Source organism: Gadus morhua, chromosome 16 (genome assembly GCF_902167405.1).
Source record: "Gadus morhua chromosome 16, gadMor3.0, whole genome shotgun sequence".
Taxonomy (NCBI): Eukaryota; Metazoa; Chordata; class Actinopteri; order Gadiformes; family Gadidae; genus Gadus; species Gadus morhua.
In genome coordinates this window covers 20,463,014-20,484,924 of record NC_044063.1, presented here as the reverse complement: position 1 = coordinate 20,484,924, position 21,911 = coordinate 20,463,014, and the positions used below count along the sequence as shown (strand labels likewise).

Below are 21,911 nucleotides of genomic sequence, written 5' to 3'. Positions count from 1 at the left end.
GTGCTGTGAGCAGGAGACAGAGTAGGGGAAACCTAGGGGTGACAGCGTGGATGAGACCACATGCAAAGCTTGCAGGGATTCCATATGGTTCCAAAGACTCTTCCATCAGATTGACGTGTAAACACACACACGCACAAAACACATAAACACATAAACATAAACACTCAAACACACAGGTCACATCGCCTCTGCTAACATTCACCTGCCGTGTCTATTTTTAAACTGCTGTCTTTCTTTTTTTTTTACTCACAATTCTAAGAACTCTTGGGCTAAACCAATGGCAGCCTGCAGGGATTTGCTTTATTGCAGTTGGTGTGCAATAAGAACACCGACCAAGAGCTCAATGAATCCACATCATTATCCATTATGCCACAGTAATCAGCCATGTAGATATGCAGAGGCAAGAGGCAGATAACGGCTGCAACACACACACGCGCACACACACACACACACACACACACACACACACACACACACACACACACACACACACACACACACACACACACACACACACACACACACACACACACACACACACACACACACACACACACAGATCCCCCCCACTCAAATCCCACACACACAGATAGCAAGTCGGAAAGCCAGATACATAGATGGTTGTGTGGAGAAATGGAGAGAGAAATGGAGATAGTGAGGGATAGTGGGGATAGACTGACATAAGGGGGAGATGAGCAGCTGGAAGTGGTGCGATAAAGAGAGCTCCTTAAAGGCACGGCGCTCCATTGATGTGGTTTGACACTTTCAACTTCTAATACTGTTGTTCAGTGGCGGCAGGCTCTTGTTTGACTCCTCTGAAATACAAAACCCTTGCTATCTGTCCATGTCGCAGCAATCACTTTCAATCACAAGTCAGTCGTGAGTGTGTGTGTGTGTGTGTGTGTGTGTGTGTGTGTGTGTGTGTGTGTGTGTGTGTGTGTGTGTGTGTGTGTGTGTGTGTGTGTGTGTGTGTGTGTGTGTGTGTGTGTGTGTGTAAGCATGTGATTCCTTGTCATTCAGTAAATTGATGTTCAGAGGCTTTTGCCTTCCCCCTGGCGCGGGGGGGCGGGGCCAAAGCGGCATCCCGTGATATCTGCAGACCGAAGTCGTCGCTTGTCAAACAACATCCTTTTTTCTAACTCTTGGTTTTGTCACGCCGTCAGTCCCTGGATGAGGTTCTCACTCTGCGACCACCGTGCCCCCAGTGGAGAGAGACAGGAAGAGCGAGAGCGAGACAGAGAGGAGCAGCGAATGAGCAGCGTTTGTTAGGAGACTGAGTACTGGTAGCCCTGGTAAACAACACTGACAATTGTTTGAAAACAGGGATGAATAACTTGTAGAGGAACGCATACACACTGAGAGAGAGAGAGAGAGAGAGAGAGAGAGAGGTGTCTGACGTGGCAGGTGGGAGGGTGGCAGAACGGGGGGGCGGGGGGGGGCGTACACTTAGACTGAGATGCTGGGGGGGTGTGTGTGGGGGGGGGGGGGGGCATAGCCAGTGCGCCTCGGTCTCCATGGCAACTGACATTCTCTTAAAGGTGCTCCGTGCTTGGCAGTTAGCGATGATTGTTGTGCGCGGGTAATGGCTGAGAATACTACGAAAAGTGGCTCAGAGGCGGGAAGTCGGTTCAGACAGCACAGGGACAGCCGCACTCAGCCTACAGTGAAGGGAAAGTGAATGTATATGCACCTATAGTCCATACTAGAGTTTCCGTGCGCGCGTTGCGCGCTCAACCTCTAGTTGTAATTAAACCCATAGCAATAATGTGGAAACCCGAGTCGATAATGTAACAAATTTCTGAGCGTATAATATAATAACATTTTGCCTATATTTTTGTTCACCTATTACGTATTGAAGCAAGCATAATAATTTCCTCCTTACGTTATGAAGCTAGCATAATCATTTTCTACCTATAAGCCGTTTTCATGATTTTTGACGCATTTGTATATCATGAGATACTACCCTGAGGTTGCTTCATCAGTAGAATCAACGAGGGGTTTAGGGGGGTGGGCTTGCAAGGGGCGGGATATGACGTAGGGTCTAACGCAAGAGGCGGGATAAGTGTGGCCGCTGTCACTGTAGTTTGTTTTGATTTGACGATAGACAAAATGGAGGCAGAACGGGCAGAACTCTTTGCGATCATCTTAATTGTTGCTAAAATGATGCATCATATATTCCGTTGCATCCACAAAATCCAAATCATCGGTCGATGAAAGTTTGGAGAATAAGTTGGAGACAAATAGCAGAAACGACGAAGAAGAAAGGCCTCGTGAACGACTGCGTTACCGGAGAAAGAGAGCGTATTTTTTTGCTTAATTTCACATATAACTAACACTTGGACGGATGTAGTTTAACTGAGAAAACCCTATGATGTTAAGCTGACTTTTGTCACTAATAATAATAATAAAAAACTTTTCTATACACCTGCAGCTGTGAACTAATTTATTGTAATTTATTTGTATGATGTGCACTTTTAGGGTTATTATAAGATCTATCTTATAGCGTTCACCAAAAAAGACTCTTGAAAGCAGTGCCAAAATGTTTCTATTTTTTTTTTTCAGCAAACAAAAGGCAACAGCTGATTATCATTTAGGGGGCCACTCAATGACATGCAGAAGCGTCATCAACACGCCCACTGAAGTGGTGAGAGAAATACAGACTTTCTGCTATGGATGGGCATTTGAAGGCATATCAATATTCGAATATTCTATAAATAAAAAACTGAGTAACCAGTTAACCGAACTACGAAAAAAGGAAAAGAAGAAGTGTAGCGCACTCATAATGTAGCCTGAAGGGCTTCCGTGATCTGGTCTTCACTAAACAAATGAATTCGTTTTCCATCTGTGAGTCAAATAAATAAGGAAATCAAATCTAATTTATTCAATTTATTGAGCATTTTAGAAGGAAAAAAACACTTAATCAGTATGCTGAATCGAAACGAATTGAAACCAAAACCATCCTTTTTGACAAGAATATGAATGAACCGTATTGCATACTTAAGGCACAAACTGAAATTAGATATAAGTAAATTTAAGGCACAAACTGAATAGATTCAAGTTACTGAAGCACAACAGCAAAAAGTATAAGCACTGTTGGGCTTGGATATCAACAGAACTCCACTTGCAGCGCATGGGCCTGCCTCGCATTACGCATGAAGCGCATATAACAGAACAACAAAAATATATTATGTGAAAGACGGGAATACAGTATGTCTAAAACATTTGATTTCCAGTTAACCTAGCACATAAGCCCACCTACTGCATCACTCATTCTTGTTCAAAAAAATTAACATATCTACGTGCTAGGGGGAGAGGCGGGTGCGGAGTCGATTAACAATCAAGCCCGCCATGGAAAATACTCTATCTTCTGGAACGGAGGTTGCCGGTATAGTCATGTATTTTTGCCTTGCCAAGAGTTTGCATTGCACATTTTTTTCACCAATCTGATCAAAATCTTTCCATTTCTTTTAGTGTGCGCGCTGCCTTCAAGTTTAAACTACGTGATGCGCTAAGGCACAAAAATGTATCTGATGTATTGCAATTGTGTTTTTTCTTTCTTTCTACTATGCATATTTTAAATGGCATTAGTATACACGTTTAATGAACAGTATGTAATTAAAAGAGCTAATGAATAATATTTAATCATCTGTTAATATTAAATTAACAGCTAAAAAACAACTGCAGGGGGGAGGGGGGATATCACTATCGCAAGACATTTCGGGAGGCTCAAGAAGGATAGTAATATTTAGTTTGAGCAACAAAGTGGAGTCCTGTGGTGGACTCTATAGACATAATTCACCATACTGTGTTATTGACTTGTTTTCGTTATGTGTTATAGGGACGCTATCTCTTTAAGATCACGTGACTTGTGTGTTGATATCCCGGTCGGCACGATCTTTGAATTGAACGTTTTTGAGGTGAGAAATTGTCTCTTCACTTCTTTTATCGCAATTTCTACGGTCTAAAGACAGAACGTCTTACCTGGGAGAGTTTGTCGTTAAAACAGACAGAAGGGGGAGGGGGGATATCAATATCGCAAAACATTGCGGGATACGGGATCGATCTTGCCGTTGTCTTTCAACGTGCGTGTGTGTGCGGTCTGTGTGTGCATGCGGTGTGTATGTGCGTGCGTGCGGTGTATGCGTGCGTTCGCACGTGCTGTGTGTGCGTGAGCTACAGGCCGCTTGGCGTGCATGTTTGTGCGTGCGTGTGTGCAGTTATGCAGTGTCCTGCTCTATGGCACGCGCGTGCGTGCGTGTGTGTATGGGTGAGCTGCAGGCTGCTTAGCACATGCGCACTGACCAACTTGAGTAACTTGTGCGACAGGCCTGCTATTATATAGTATTAAGCTGGATACAGTGTCTAATGTGTTTGTGTGGGTTTTGCAAAGGAAATGTGAAAAAGTAATTTCAATCAACAAAACATAATGTATGTTACACATTGTGTTATTATTGCAACAATACCACATTAGTAGGTTAACACAAACCTGTCTCATGAGGGTCTCTCTCAACCAGACCGACGGACAGACAAAATAACTGTATTGTTGTGTATGTGCAAGTGTTTTCTATTTCCTCTCTGGTCATTTCTTTCCCTCCTCTCAGGATTTCCCACACTGCCTTGCTCCAGACCATCCAGTTTTTTCTGTAGAATTGGTCATGGCCTGCTGCATAGCAAGTGATGGAATGATTTCTGCCCTGCGTCTTGGAGATTGTTTGTATATATTACAGGTGTAGCGTTAGGGGAGCAGAGGGTGTGTGGGTGGGTGGGTGGGGGTGGGTGTGGGTGTGGGTGTGGGTGTGCGTTTGCGACAAACACACACGCACACTCCCCCGGGACCTTATATGCGTGTATTACCTGTCAAATAAGAAAGACACAGAAACACACACAGTGATTAACACACAAAGTTTAGTGTTAGAAAACCTTAAAAAATAAAGTATTTATGTAAAAAAGCAAAGGTATAAAAAAAGTATAAATAAATAGTGTCCGGAGGTTTTGTGTGTGTAGTCCGCTGTGCTCGGTTACACATTTCCTAGAGTTCTATCCCATGATACCGTCAGCCACGATCGTGTCCCTGTCACACACACACACACACACACACACACACACACACACACACACACACACACACACACACACACACACACACACACACACACACACACACACACACACACACACACACACACACACAATGTTGTTTATTTTGAGAACAACCAAGGACCGACCTTTTCATGCTTCACAACATGCTGGTTTTCTTTACACATGGTACGTGATGGGTTTAATGGAATCTACTATATAACGTTAACGTTGATTGGCAGGACATGTCTCACATGCACAATCATGAACCACGGCCACAGACGTGGGTTCTTTCATGTGTGAAATAGAAAGTCTCACTCAAACTACATCCATGGGGTGCAAAATGAGATTTGATCCTTAGATGTGTGTATGTGTGTGTGTCTGTGAGTCTGTGTTTGTTTCTTTCTGCAACTGATTGAGTATAGGAGATCACTATTTTATGCATTCATATGCGCATTTGGGCTCACACAAATGTATTGTACTAGTTGGGTCTGTGTGTATGTCGGATGGTGTGTCAAATGAATATAGGCGTGTGTTGGTAAATGGGTTAGTGTGTGTATGTCTGTGTGTGTCTGTCAATGTGTTGGTTATCATTTGTTATTTGTATTCCCAACCTCACCTCAGTGCCTCTGTGTTGTCGATGCTGGTCACCTGTCCACCAAGAACCCTCCTGTTTAGTATCTAGCATGCGAACACAGCATATCATTCTAAGATTTCACGTTACACACCACGTCACAAACACGACAACCACAAAAACAGAACCAAATGAATAATAGATTAATTCAGCTTCTGCAACAGCGGGGAACATTCCCATTCTTGTACATTCAAAATGCTCTTTCCCAAAGGAGAGCCCTGCATGTCTCAAGCCCTGCCCAGTCTGAGGGTTACGGATTTCAAACACGTAGCGCCGCTTAGCAAAATGTCACTGATCAATGCCAGTCAGCCACCGTGGTGATGCTGGGGAGACTGTTATCAGAGCGCGAGCGGCATCTGTCAGTGAATGTTCAAACCGACTGGGGGGAGCAGGGCTCCCGTCTCCGTGGCTGATATGAGCTCTGTTTGTTGTGCTGCAGCTGCCTCCCGATGCCGGCCTTGCTAGTTTGATGGGCTGTAATTGAGGGGTTTTCGGGGGAAGATTTGTCTGTGTGATTGTCTGCAATCCGTCCATGGGTTTCTTTGTGTGTGAGTGTGTATGTGTGGATCTGTGCATGGGCTTCTGTCTGTTGGATTGTGATAGTGTGTGGATGTGTGGATCCGTGCATGGGTTTCTGTGTGTGTGTGTGTGTGTGTGTGAACATGCATTTCTATGTTAGTTTGTGTTGTGTACATTTTGGGACAAGCGGCCTGTGATGGTGGGCTCCCGGTTGGAAGCACACTGTGTTAGGAAGGCGTACGAAACATTTAAAATCCTGCCTAATTCTTTGATGTTTTTTCTGAAAAAAAATGTAGGCTTTTTTGCCTTTTATGAAGTGGACAGGGGAGTGAGACAGGAAAGTGTGTTGACGTATAGAGGAAGCGACATGTGGCATAGGTACGGTGTATATTAGGACATCGTCAGAACTCTCCACCAGATCCTGAACTTCAGGCAGAGCTGAAATACTTTCCCCCACCGGGGCCTGAAGACGTATTGCCTGATGCACTAGATCTGATGCTACCCTAATATGTACACCCCACAGGGGACGGAGGTGGGAGTCGATCCCCTACAAGGCGCTACAAGGCGTGTTCCCTGCCTGGATAGCACACTTCGAGTAGAGCCACCAAGCCGCCCTGCTGAATTCATTATTAATCGTGCAATACGCCAGCAATGATCTGAATAGGTCTACCGATACATGTATACTCTTGTATACTCTTATGCCCTTTACAGCCGGCTAACAATAGCCCCTCGCTCTCGGTGGAAAGAGAACATTGTGACTTTTATGTCTGACTTATAGTCTCAAGTATAAAAAAGGTGTCTCACACTGGAGACCGTGGGAGTTATAGCCCTAAAGCGCTAGAGGGTGAGGAGGCCTCGGCCGGCCCTGATCACCACGGTACTGGTGCCATGGTGCTGGTGTGTGTGCAGCTGAGGGGAGTCGAAGTGGGGGAGTTCAATCGCTGCCAATCATAATGACCTGATCAATGAGGACCATATTGTCTGTTGGAAAAACCATTGATCTGCCCTCATCCAGCAGACGACTGATCTCCCTCTGAGAGGGGGCGAGAGAGAGGGAGAGGGAGGGAGGGAGAGAGGGAGGGAGAGGAAGAGAGGAAGAGAGAGAGGAAGAGAGAGAGAGGAAGAGAGAGAGAGAGGGAGAGAGAGAGGGAGAGAGAGAGAGAGAGAGAGAGAGAGAGAGAGAGAGAGAGAGAGAGAGAGAGAGAGAGAGAGAGAGAGAGAGAGAGAGAGAGAGAGAGAGAGAGAGAGAGAGAGAGAGAGAGAGAGAGAGAGAATCTGTAATGGAGGTGCTCTATGTATAGAGGATGAAAATTGTGCTGTGCGCAGGTAAAGTGTGACGTATGCCTTCGAGCACGTTCCGCTGGCTGTGCCTATGTTGATGATATAGATCCGTGGGCAATAATATTCTCTGCCAAGAGCAGGATATAACCAACTGTTCCCGCATCCTGGGGGATAGATGATTGATCAATAACACACACGTGCACACTGCACACACACTCTACTCGTCAATACATGTCCTCGCCTACACTGATGCTGAGGCTTGAATGTACTAACAATTAGTACCTTTTCAGGGAACATAAAAACAGGCCTTGAGTGGCACGGCTCAATAGACAATTACAGGCCCTGTCCCCCCTAGGAACGGAGTCATTCTGCCAATTCGCTCCTACCATAGGAGAATAGCAGCGCTGTCGATTTTCTTTTCAGATTGCTTCGTCACTAGGGTGTCCGACTAATGGTCTTTTGTTATTGTCTGTGTCCGAACGCAGCCCCGTTGTTAATTTGTACCCTCCTTCTTCCACAGGTTCCAGATTTGATCTGAATACAGCAAAAGGTAAAACCAAAACTCTTTGCTTTCTCATTCATGTGTCTCATCTTAGTTTAAACGTAGACACCAACGGTGATGATCTGGTGCGATTGAGTAAGTGTTGCGATGTGTCGATGGATTTTCATGGCTCATTAAAACAAAAAGCAAAGCACATGCAAATCACAGGGAGGCATGTTATTTGTGGACACAATCTCATGCAGGGCCAATCCCCCTCATCGTCATATTAACGCATACTGAAAAATGAATGAAAAACCTGGATAAACACAGGCGTGTGAGCAGCTGGATAGGTAGTCTGACCTGCTGGATGTTGAATTTAGACGGCTAGACACCATGTCTAGCAGTATTCATATGTAGTGTGGCTTTTGTTTTTAGTCAAAGGAACCAAATACCCTGTTTTATTTTGACACATTCAAAGTATACACGAATATAACACTGTGTTTGGTGTAGTTGTCCAAATAATGTGCCTGCCATCCGAGCTGCATCTGTCAAGCGATGGAGGGAACTACAGTAGCTGTGTGTCTTCTCTGTCTATCCCGGCTCAGATGGCTTCTGTAGAGGTCTGTATCTGCAGCCTTCCCTGCGTGGATCCCAGAGTATTTTAGTCCAGAATAATCCCCTCCATCTGCTGTCTCCTCCACTACGTTGGAGCGCTCAGTATCTCTCCCTCTCAATCTCCTACTGTCTCTCTCTACGTCTCTGTCTCTCGCTCTCTCTTTCTGTCCATTTATCTCTCTCTCGCTCTCGCTCTATCTCTCTCCCTCAATATATATATATATATATATATATATATACTTCTCAATTCTCTTAGTCTCTCTCGCTCTCGCTCTCGCTCTCGCTCTCGCTCTCTCGCTCTCTCTCTGTCTCTGTCTCTGTCTCTGTCTCTGTCTCTCTCCATCTCTGTCTCTTTCATTCTCTCTTTCTTTCTGATCCGTCATCCATGGGACTTCTGAAAGCGTTTCTTTGAAGGTCACAATATCTCCTGACCGCTGTCCTTCTCTCTATCCTCCCCTCGTCCCCTTCCTCCCACATGTTTACGGACGGCCCCAGCCCGCCCCCCTGCTTTTCCCCTCCAGCCTAACCAATTGTAATCTGGAATCTCCTTCCATTGAGTCAGATGACAGCCTCCATTCAGACCCCCTGCAGACTGCAAGACTCCTTCTGTATGCACTCGGTCTGTACTTCTGTACAGCGTGATCAGGCTCCATGTGCCTCGCCACTGTGGATAATAAAATCACAATGAATAACAGACACCGTGGTAAAAACAGACACAAGGATCCTATCAACGCTGTGGTGAAGACGCAGTGGTGGCCCCGGCATGTTTACACAATCACACACAAGTTAGACTTAACTGAACGTTGACTGGGGTCATTGTATCCCAGTACGCGTTGTAGTAGCATCCCCCAGAATAAAACGGTTGTGTTATGTACCCTAGCGTACCGCTGCCATGCATCACCATCGCAAAGCTCGTGCACACCAACGTAAAGTCCCACCACTGAAAAAAGATTTTCCCCTCGCAAACCCACATAAAAAGGCCTAAGCTTCGCAAGTATAATGTATATTAATATATTATAAAAGATAAATAAATTATATATTATCATATTAATATATTATTAATATATGAAGATATTATTATTAATTTAGCTAATGAATATGCTGTCAGGCCTCCACAAGCGTGCCTTTGGTGCTCCTCCACCGACACCCTGCCCGGCCTCGTACCCCTGGGTGCAGCCTCCCAGACGGTGGGTCTAAATAGTGTTCTTTGTGGACGGGTGGAACAGGGAAAAGGCTGCATGGTGACACTGATAGTCAGTGTTTAGTAAGCCAGGGTGAGGGATTACTGCTAATATGAATGAAAGAGTGGCATGATTTTGCCTGCCGTTCTATTTCTGGAAACCTCACGTGCCTATTATTAGAAACCAGCAGGGCCAAAATGTTCTACTTACCTATGGGTTTCTGTTTTTTTTAACCCCGGCGACGTGCAAACCTCAATTACATCAATGACATCGGAAATACCAGACGTATGACATCAGCGCCTCAATCTCGCCATGTCAGTGGTGTACGACACAGGCCAGCATCGGCAGCACGCTGCTGGATTAACAATGAATTGGAGTGGATTAGCATGTGTGTGTGTGTGTGTGTGTGTGTGTGTGTGTGTGTGTGTGTGTGTGTGTGTGTGTGTGTGTGTGTGTGTGTGTGTGTGTGTGTGTGTGTGTGTGTGTGTGTGTGTGACTTAGAGACCTGATGATAAAAAGGGATGGTCCCTCCTCTGACAGGGGCAAATGGGTATTATTTGGTAAAGCCGGATACCTTAAACAGATACTCATAATATCCTGAAATCATCACAATTTGGCTTGGTCACTAATGACATCACAGACGCATGCGCGCAAACACGCGGGCACGCACACACACAAACAGGAAGTGAATTGGTATCGACTTGCTTGAATATACATTCCCAATAGGAGCTACAGCTCTCTCTCTCTCTCTCTCTCTCTCTCTCTCTCTCTCTCTCTCTCTCGCTCTCTTCCCCCCCCCCCTTCATTAATTCTCACTCTGATGTCACATTCGTTGTTCTGGATAATCAGACTTTCAGAAATTATTGAATTCCATCAAAATAAGGGTGGCATGCAGTGTAAACCCAATGTAACCATCTACATAATGTATTTTACATTGAGTTTCTGGATGTAGAGCCATTGTACCGCGTGGCCATTGTCATACAGCGCTATGATTACCAAGTGCTTAGGTCGCCGTCAAGTGCTTAAGGTAATGAAAACGTTGAGTCTGCCTTGGCCATATTCACACACCCAAAGACGGCCCTAATTGAAATGCTACGAAAGGCAGCTTTAGGGCTAATCAGCTTAGAGATGTAGTCCGCAGTTTCACAGATAATAAAGAGGATCTCAGAGAGTCCATCACACACACACACACACACACACACACACACACACACACACACACACACACACACACACACACATACACACACACACACACACACACACACACACACACACCCTCTAATGAACACTCAGGTCTTAAGCTGCTGAGAACAATGAGGGGAAGAGGGCGGGAAGAATGAAAAGAGAGAAGAAGAAAAGAGAGAGAAGAGCTGCTATGTGTGGGAATGTGTCTTAGTCAGTAAAGGCATGCACTTTATTTTAAGAGTTTTTAAAGGAAGGTTTTGGACAACGTTAATGAGAAAAAAACAGCAAAAGCAGAGTTCTCTTCTGGAAGTGAGTGGAGGTTTTTGGGTACATTAATTAACCATTACTTTACAATAGTTAATGCAGTTAGTCATGCAACAATTGTTTGTGCGTTTGATTCACAGCGGTATCTATCAGCTGTCAGCTGATAAGCCACGCATTACTAGTGTCCCGCAAGAACAAGCCACCCCCATACAACATGAACACCATTAGTTAAAATGAGTGATAGATTACTAGACCATTAGTTAACTGTAAATAAACAGTGAGTTCATTGTAAGTTAATGCTTATTACTGCATTCACTAATGTTAATTGATGGTTGAATAATGTACCCTTATTGGAAAGTCTTGCAAGTCTTTTTGCCTCGCTTTGGAGCAGGGTAGAGGAACACAGAAGAAGAGTGGTGCGGAGGTGAAATGTGACTGGATTGCTAACGCTGACTTTGAATGTTCCCTCACGTCCTCCATCGCCAACAATATTGAATGAAGTGATAGAATTGTCCACTGCTTACGCCCAATACGTCGTATCTGTATTTTTGCTGATTTAAAGGCTTACAGTCTTTCCTACTGCTTCATCATCTACATGTACCTGTATGCACATCTCATACATTTGATACAGCTGTTATGATGAAATAATACATTGACATTTAAGCATTTGCTCTGAGCTCACCAGCATTGGGTTTTTGGGATATCTTTTGGCGTGGGAGGTGCCTTTTAATGCCTATTATTCCTTATTTCTCTCATTCTCTTTCATTATTTTTCTCACTTTTTTTTTTCTTTCATTTTGTCTCTCCATTGACTCCATTCAAATATGCAAAATGTTGAACAACCTGATACACACACACACTCACACACTCACACTCACAAACCCACATCGTACATACTCGTGTGTGTTACTGTTTATTGGCAGGTCAGCATTCATCTCAAACTAGCACCTCTTTGACATCCTTCAACCTCAAATCACACCATTGGTCATGAAATCCAAGTACACCACCCGATCGAAACAAGAGCTATGAACCTGATGCTTCATATAGCCTGGTCCTTGGAAGGTGGTTTAGCGAAACCCAACTTTAATCAAGTGAAAGGTTGAAAGTTGAAACACACACCAGTTGGAATTAGCAGTGCGTGCTTCAGAGTTAGTGAGGGGCCAGACCTGAAGCCTTGGGCTATTTAAAAGGAGCTGTTCTCTCAGAGAGAGTTGGAACATTAGAACTTTGATCTCAATTCAACTTCTAAGTGCTATGCAGCGGCACCACTTTTCCATTCTATTCTATTCTTTCCATCCTTTTGCAAAGTACCCAAGGTAGTGCCCTATTTTACTCTGCCGCTCTGCAGACAAAGGTACCTCACCTACATGCTAATTATTGTGCGCAAGCGAGCAGATGCTAACATCAGTGAGCGAGGAACAGACTTTAAGTGCTTGTGCTCTCCTAATCGCTGTAGGTAGCGGCGTCATTAATTGTTTCATCTACAAGTCTGCAAATTCGAGACCTAGCTGCATTTAGCAGGGGAGACTGATGGATGCAGTTAGCGGCGGTTCAAAGAACGGCTCTGTAACAACAGAATACACTTGGCGGTGAGGTGACCTGAATCGACAGTGAAAGACACACAACATTTTTTGTTTTCAAGTCTGATCAAATATTCCAGATGTCTGGAAATAGTAACAGTTTTGATTCTAGTATTGTAGTCCAAAATGGTGCATTGAAAGAAGAGGATGATTGATTTTGAATTTGTATTCATCAATTATTTGCATTGCGTTGTTTGTGTTTTCTTGTTCATCAAAGGGCTCAACTTTCCATTTGGGGAGGGAGCTTGACACGAGGCAGACCTCCACAACGAGGACATTGTTGTCTTCAGTGTGCGAAACTAAATCTTAGATGTGTTCTCTGGTTTGCTGTACAGAGCACAACAAGCTCCGGTTGTCAGAGGGGTTGATTTAGAATGTGCCATGTTTGTGTAATACAATCTGCAAGATACACACACACACACACACACACACACACACACACACACACACACACACACACACACACACACACACACACACACACACACACACACACACACACACACACACACGCACACACACGCAAACCAATTCACACACACACAGACACACACACACACACACACACACACACACACACACACACACACACACACACACACACACACACACACACACACACACACACACACACACACACACGCAAACCAATTCACACACACAAACACACACAGACACACAAGCACACACACACACACGCGCTCTGACTTACTAACTCTCCGTCTGACTGACCGACTGATTGAATGACGCCACGCGTTTGACCCAGTTGACTAACGGAGGAAATGTGTGGAAGGCCAACACACAGGTGGCAACAAAAGAGGGATAGCAGAGGAGAATAATTGATTAGAGCGAGACGACAGGAAATGTGGCCAGACGGAAAAAAAATGGAGGCGAGGAAGGGGCGGGGAGACGGGATGTGATGGACAGCCAGCCAAAGTTTATAAAGAAAGTGTTTGGGAGACAAAGAATTAAAGGGATGACCGGTGGCAAGCCACCAACTCTGTCACTAGAGGGAGAAACACATGTTTGTCTCGCATCTCAAAGAGAATACGCTCCTCACAACATTTTCTGTGAAGCTGAAATTTCACTAATCATAAAAAATGCCACGCTGAGCCTGGCATTTGCCATAAACACCACTGTGAACCGAAGTAACTAATTGACATGAGTTACACCTGCTTTGGATCATTGATGATTTTCATTTCAATTTCTAGGCCACATAAACACGTTGGAATGTGACGCACGTTTGAAACCCTGCTACATATGTGGACATCAAGGGTATCTGAGCTTCAGTCACGATGCTGACGACTTCCAAGTAAAATAAATGCTTCTGGCAACCTGTGTGTGTGTGTGTGTGTGTGTGTGTGTGTGTGTGTGTGTGTGTGTGTGTGTGTGTGTGTGTGTGTGTGTGTGTGTGTGTGTGTGTGTGTGTGTGTGTGTGTGTGTGTGTGTGTGTGTGCGCGCGCGCGTGCGCAATCTTACAATTGATTTCCCTATTTGTTTTGGGCCTGATTTAGACAGCTCATGCAATATGTATGACATTATTATAGCAGAGGGGAAATGGCAATAAACATTGGGTATATTCTGTTATGCATGGGGAAATGAATGGTCAGTAATATGCCTGTCGAGGTTATTTCTAAAGGATAACCGTGGGGGTGGTGTTAGGAAGACGATGGAGTTAGATTTATTTTACGGTTTCCTCACCGCTTTGGAGAAGGGATTAATTCTGTCTCATCTTGGAGAGACAAACTGATAAGTTATTCCATTTCAGCACCTTCCCACTGAACATTAATGGGAATAACCAAAAGCTTAGGTGCGTTTTCTTCCAATTCTCTTATATAACCGATATCTGCAACTGTCAAAACTTGGAAGGGCCGATTACTGATATGCAAAAAATGCCCTGCTTCCATATTTCCTTTTAAAGGTGAGGTCTCCACTCCAGGATATATTTTATTTACACCCCCTTTGAATAATTCACCGGGAATGTTTCCCGGATCGGGCTCGCTGGTTAAAGCCTACCATGGATGGATGTCAGGGTGTTTTTAATGATCTCATGCTGCATGTATCAGAGTGTTCCTGCTGACTCGAGCCGCTGCCCGCCTGGCTCCACAACCCTGACGGGATCCGCTGCCTAGTCACGACCCCCTGCCTGATCAGCAGCACCCTCTGCCTTGTCAGGACCCCCTGCCTGCTCAGGACCCCCTTCCTGGTCAGTAGCCACTACCCAGTCAGGGCCCTCTGCCTAGTCAGGACCCCTGCCTATTCAGGACCCTCTACTTATTCAGGACCCCCTTCTAAGTCAGGACCCCCTGCCTAATCTGGACCCTCTGCTTAGTCAGACCCTAGCCCTCACTCTCTCACTCTATGCTCTCTCGGTCTCTTGCTCTTTCTTTCTCCCAGTTTCTCTCTTGATCGCGTGTGATCTCTCGCTCTCTCCCTTCCTCTTGATCTCTCTGGCGCCCCCTTGTTTCATTCCCTGTGTGTGTGTGTGTGCGGGCTCCTTTGTGTGAGTGTGTGAGTGTCCACGTGTGCAGCCAATCGAATGTCTCCCCTCCATTCTTTTTTATCATCTACCAACGCCTGCTCTCATCCTCTAATATCCCCCTTCTCGCTCCCACTCTCGCTCTCTCTCTCTCTCTCTCTGCCCACTCCTCGCTGCCGTCTTTCATCCTGCTATTCATTCCTCCTCAGAAGTGTCCACAAAGCCAACCTGTGTCCGTGGAGAAAGGAGCTCTGGTTGACTACACAATAACATTAGCTCCTTCAACACCTTCCCACGGAATGCTGAGTGTGTATGCGTGTGCTGAGTGTGCGTCTCATTCCGTGTGTGGGTGGGTGGTGCCTGTCTGGGCTGTGTGTGCGTAAACCTGTGGTGCGGTGGTGTGTGTGTAGACATGTATTTTGTCTTCTGAATGATCTGGGAGCCACGTAGTCTGAGCTGTCAGCGCTGAAGAGTCATTGAAGCGCCGTCTCCCCCCCGCCGCTATGCGGAGCAGGCAGTAGTCAGACTGGGGGCTGCCATGTAATCACTGCTCCGTCCTCCAGGGGAAGGCTACTCTTCCTGGGGATGGATCGCACAAGGGCACGGCCGCCCAAAATATTGTTTTGCTTGTTTCATTCTTTAGGATGAACGCACATTCACACACACACCACGCACGCACGCACGCACGCACGCACGCACGCACGCACGCACAGCCATCACAGCCATCACAGACACGCACACGCGCATGTCCCTTCCCTCTCTGAACTGTCGTCGTTCATCCCTCTTCCCCTCCACCCCCCCCCCCCCCACACACCCTCATCAATCCCTCACTCCTCGCAGCAAAGTAGGGAGCGATGAAGGACGACCAAAAAGCCCAGATGACAGATTACCTGCTATATATAGTTGGTCTGCTGCAGCATTTCTTATTCATCTTTCCGCCTTGCGCCCACCCGTCCCCTCCCCAGCCCATCTCCCTGCTTCGTGGCCGTTGGACACACCGTTGGGGCTGACGCCCGGGTGATGGATACGGCAGGGGCCTCATGGTCTCCCTACCACCATCTCCAGACACTGTGGCTCCGTGCACTGGGGTAGGGAACCCTGTGGCTGAATTCTGTCCCATATAGTTTACAGCCCCCCCCCCCCCTCCCCACTAACCCAATGAAAAGTTCACGTAGGGCACAAAGATGAGCGTTGTGTTTACAGTGACCCTGACTTGGGTGACACCGGCCGAGGTATCACAGGCAGGAGGACGCTGGCAGTGTGTGGAGTCCTGTTTGTCTATTTTTAAGGCGCGATAAATGTGTTGGGAACCCGGGATGGGGACAGGTCATCGTCCCTCACAACCACCCCGGGACGGGGGGGGATTATTATGTCACAACCTTACGGCGCGGTGTATTGACATGTCATTGGTTAGGATTCCCCGAGGGGCGTGACATGGGATCCCACTTCATCTGGGCCAGCACTCGTCATGGTCGAGTCAAATAAAATAAAATACCAATAGAGCGAAGGCATGCTAGTGCTGCCCTTGGCTCCGGTACTCATGGAATCGCACTTATCTGTCTGCTGCGAGGGAGACGGATTACCCTGGAGGACTCTGTAATGCCCCCCACACACCGGCCCATCCCGGCTCGTCCATTTCTCCGCTAAGTGTTGCTATATAATGTGTCACGGGTCAGATTTATGGTCTTCGGGCCCCTGGCGACAATATAGTAAAGTATGGATTAGAACTACATAGAAAGGCTATGGATAATCTTACTCTTTCACTCTCTCTGTGTCTCTCTCACTGTCTCTCTTTATCTCTCTCGATCTCACTCACTCTGGTGCCCCCCCCCCCCTCCTCTCTAAGCTTCTCTCTCTGTTTGCTGTAAATCATAGGATTTTCCTGCGCTGCGGAGATTGATGCGCTGTATTACAGAACCAATATGGTTGTCCTCCGTTGTTATCCTCCTCTTTATCATGGAGGTAGGTGTTTTCCATGTGATCAGCAATACCTATTGATATATTCACTCCTGGTGAAGGGCCGATTCATAATGCCGCTTTTAAGGCCTTTCCTGCTTCAGTGTTCTGTCGTGTCTTCGGAGACCAACCCACAATGCAACTCCCTTCATTGTCCGTCACAGATTTGCATACTGAAACATCTAAATCTGGAACTAAATTCCCGACAAGCTTAACCTAAAGCTTAATTCTGTCTATAAGAGCATCGGTGCTCAGATTAAAGAGATCAATCCCAACAAACAGATCATAAAATGCCCCATAAGTGAAATCTGTCCATTCTAAGGGATTTCCATTGTAATGGTCTATTGGCTATATACGTATGGATAGGCCATCAAAGCACAAAATAGAACATCATATAAAAATAAAAAATGCAATTAAATAGTCAAAAGAAGCCGGTTGCCCATAAAGAAATGAAATTTAAATGAACTAAAGCCACTCACGCCTAAGACCCAAACATGGCATCACAGCTCCTCAACTCTAACATGGCTGGCAGTTCATTTAAGTTCCCCCAGTCCAACTCTTTCATGTCCTCCCTTCTGCCCGGGCCGCATATCATCTGCATATCAGAGGTTTGTCTGTAGTCGCTGCTGTCTGTATGACCAGGAGCCGGGCCCCTCTCATCACGCTGCCTTTATGTATTCCATTGCTGTCTTCAGAGGGAGAAGGAGGATCCCTGGTTATGGGGGTGATAGTGGTGGTGGGTGGGGGATATTATATCCCTTGGAATGCAATAGCTATGCATATATTTCCCTCTAAACCCGGAGCGGCGTCCCAGCTGCAGCCCCCCCCCCGGCCCCCCGGCCCGGCCCTCCACCTCCCGCTGAATCGGAAGAGAGATTCCACCTTCAAATTGGATTTGTCTTCCTTCTTTTGTTCGCCCGCCTTCCCGCCCTTTCCTCCACTTCCTTCCTGTACTATTCCTTTTCATAACTTCCCGTTTATATTATTCATTAATAAAAATGTTCTCGGGGGGGGGGGGGGGGTTGGGCAGAGACGAATGGCCGAACGCAAACGCATTTCTTTCACTTTCGCACGGTGTGGACGCCGTGGCGTTGGCGCTCCGATGGCCACGCTGACATTCCACTTAATGTGATTCATTATGGGGGGGGGGGTGGGGGACGCCACAGAGGCCGGAAGTGGGCCAGCGGCGGCCTGCCGGTCTTCCCAGTGGACACATCACCGCTCCCTAGGGTGGATCCTCCATGGCAACTTGGCAAGACGAATGCATGGCCGACAGGTACTAGCAGCAGCAGCAGCAGCAGCAGCAGCAGCCGTGGTGTCCTTTGTTGTTTGTTTCCTTTGCAAACCTGCGCTCGTGACATCCACTGAATATTTGATGCTGGTCAGAAACGAGTGCATCAGGCCAGTGGGGTGGGTCAGAATTCTTCTCTCTCTTTCTCACGCTCTCTCTGTCGGTTTCACCTCCGGCACTTGCTGGGCAAGTTGTGCAGCCTCGGGGGATTTTTGTTCAGATGTCCCTCTTTCTCGGTATACCTGTTTTGGGTTCTCTGATTCACTTTTTCTCTCTCTCTGTCTGTCTGTGTATGTGTGCATGTGTGTTTGTCTCTCTCTCTCTCTGTCTCTCTGTCTCTTTCTCTGTTTGTCTGTGTGTGTGTGTGTGTGTTTGTGTGTGTGTGTGTGCGTACATTTGTGTGTGTCTCTCTCTCTCTGTCTGTCTCTCTCTCTGTCTCTGTCTCTCTCTCTCTTACACAGCAACAGCAGTGTTGTTTGGGTCGTCTATCTAGAAATAAACGGATAATGATAGGTGACTGGGTGACATCCGAGAGGTGGGGGGAGAGCAGACGTTGTCGTCATCCAAATGTTTATAATAATAACAATACTCCCATGATTCATGTGTCAGTGCCTCAATTAGCACATCGCACCAATATGGTGAGTGGCAGGTCTCTGAGGCAGGCTACCATAATGTCTGATACGGTCCATATCTCCAGCCATATGAAGGGTTTCTCGAAGGGAGAGGGAGGCTCAATCTGTCCGAGCCACACAGGCTTGCCTGACTCATGGCGGGAACAATATGGGGGAGGAAAACTGCCAAAACATGACCAAACTGTTTGGTTCGCCGTTATTTTTATTTTGCTCGCAACTTTGTCTCGTGAAATATGTTTGCGGATGAGTCAGATGTGATGTGAATGTAACCGTGTCGGTACCAAGCATTCATTCCTTTTCCTTATCTGGGGTTGGTCCGTGCAGCTCCTACATGCGAAAGTACTTGAGATTCATTTATTTTTTACGTCTCATAATGCGGCGATGTGTTTGAAAGCGGAGTCCCCCTCTGGTTATTTCCTGAACTACAGGAAGTCCTTGCTCGCCAAGGGAGGCCTGTACCTCAGGGGAGCTTGAGGTAGATGATTTTATTCATATCCAGTTAGGGAGCGTGCATTTAATTAGCATAACAAACGAGGCTCCACTCTCCCTGCGCCGCTCCCCAGTGTTTGATGGTAGCATTATTTATTTATTACTTCTACTAGATAAAACACTGCGCTAAGTTAAGTCAATACATTTTGATTCGCATAAAGCAGGTTTTTTTTGGGAACAAATGTTCATTCGAGGAACAAAGCAGGAGCCGGTTTTCGACTTGGCCCCTTTTTCTTGACACTTACAGACCTCCTGTGCTTTGCAGACACTTTCTGCCTCAGATGACGGAGAGAAACGAGACTCCGGTTGTAAGCTGACAAGCATATCTATCCTGCTAGGCAATAGAAAAACAAGGCTAGATTTGACATGTAACAAATGTATTGTAATAGTGTTTGTGGACTGGTCCTGACCCAATTCAGAAATTTCAATATACAGTATTTGCATAGACTGCCTTTGCGTTGTGTTTTCCCGGTCTGAAGGACGACAAGTGATTTATTATTTTTAATCTTCCTTTTCCTCATACAAATTCCTGGCAAAAACGATTTCGGCTCTGCTGCATTTTATCATTCATTGTAGAAGTGTGTCTGTGTTTGTGTGTGACGCTCAAGGGTGTTTTTCCTTGGTTTCAACAGCTTGACTCGGATGTCTTTCCCCAAAACGACTTCTTCTGAAAACCATTTTTTTTGTGTAGTTCCATCTGTTTTACCTCCGACACTCACTGGGCAATTCTGTTGCCTTGGGTGAGTTCTCTTCAGATGTCCCTCTTTCGCTCTCTCCCAATGTACCACTGCTTCCTCTCTCTCTCTCTCTCTCTCTCTCTCTCTCTCTCTCTCTCTCTCTCTCTCTCTCTCTCTCTTTCTCCCCACTCCCCCCTCCTCTCTCTCGTCTCTCATGTGTGTGTGTTCTTGCCTCAGGCTGTTTCCCCGGTAAAAGAGGACAGGGAATGGGTGCCGACTCCCTCCTTTTATAACTACATCATAGGTACTGGAGCATAAAAGTGAAAGGTAAAAGTTAAAGGGAATATTTATGCCACGAATCTCCCAGATGGACACCCGACTAGTACTGGGGGCCCTGGAGAGAGATTACCTCCACGTTCATTCATCGCAGACGGAGACATCGCAACACTCCTACTCTCTAACACAAGCGCTCCGGCCTGCCGGTCCCCGTCCCCCGTCCCCCCCGCACCACTGGAACAGGGTTCGCTGTGGCGTCTTAGAAACAAGTCTGCATATTCAAAGAGACGTTGACATGATCTGAGGCTGATGCACTTTCATGGTAGTGCCTTGTAGAGTCGTAACGCTAGGCTTGTTAGATGAAAGCATAGAGGACGACTGCTGCGGTAATGATATCAATAATTTATTCATGCAGAAACCATGATGAGGTGCCTGAATCCTACATGATGAGGAATCGACTGAAGGTGAGTCCGGGTTTGAAGACTCCATTCCCCAGATGATAATGTGGTCGTAAAAACAAGCACCTGTCCTGCTAATGAGGGATTTTGTATGCGAGACAAGAGGGGACATCTTCTGCTTTAATCGTAGTCGTTTTTTTTCAAGCAGACGTTATTTTAATCTTCCCTTTAGGCATGAGATATACCCGTTCTTAAAAATGTGATGATTGCTGGAAAAAAGCACAGAAAATACACAACCACTCGTACTAAATCTTTCATAGCCACAGGAGGGGCAATGAGATTGTGCGCAAATGGCACGAGTGTACAGACCTGGAGTGTGTGTGTTTGTGTGCGTGTCTGTGGTGTTGGAGGAGAATTGTCCTGTTGCTGCTGCACTGACCGCAGTGTATCAAAAAAGCACTGAAAATCTAAACTCTCCTATCATCTCTATATATGATAAAAGAGTTTGGTTCTGTGCTGAAAGTTTCTTGACAAAAAACGATACTGACTTCAGACAGTGGAGCTGGATCATAGTTACTGACTCCGTATACCCTATACAAATATAATAATAAATAAAGTGAATAAAAAGAATGAATCACATCCAGTGTCTGTCCATACCTAATACTAGATTTCAAATCTGCATTGATCTACTGATTAGACAGTGAACAAAAGGTGAACAAAAGGCAGTGGACAAAAGGCTGACACTGAATCGTATATATTTTACCTGCCCAATAAAAAAAACACCCAGGATTTACACTTGAGGCCTCCTCCCCCCCCCCCCCCCCCGACCACGTGTAATGGTCCCTTACAGGCTGGAGTAGAGTTAGAAGAACAGAACCATCCCACCCTGCATTTG

At 46.1% G+C, this 21,911-nt stretch overlaps 1 protein-coding gene across 2 annotated transcripts in view; it reads left to right on the top strand.

Moving 5' to 3' along the window:
- The window catches only part of igsf11 (immunoglobulin superfamily member 11), a 100,720-nt gene that overhangs the window by 18,398 nt on the left and 60,411 nt on the right, over window positions 1-21,911 (top strand). For both annotated transcript variants that reach the window (XM_030381792.1, XM_030381791.1), the window contains exon 2: window positions 8,031-8,060. In XM_030381792.1, the coding sequence (XP_030237652.1) occupies window positions 8,031-8,060 (30 nt within the window). The remainder of the gene's footprint in view (window positions 1-8,030; window positions 8,061-21,911) is intronic.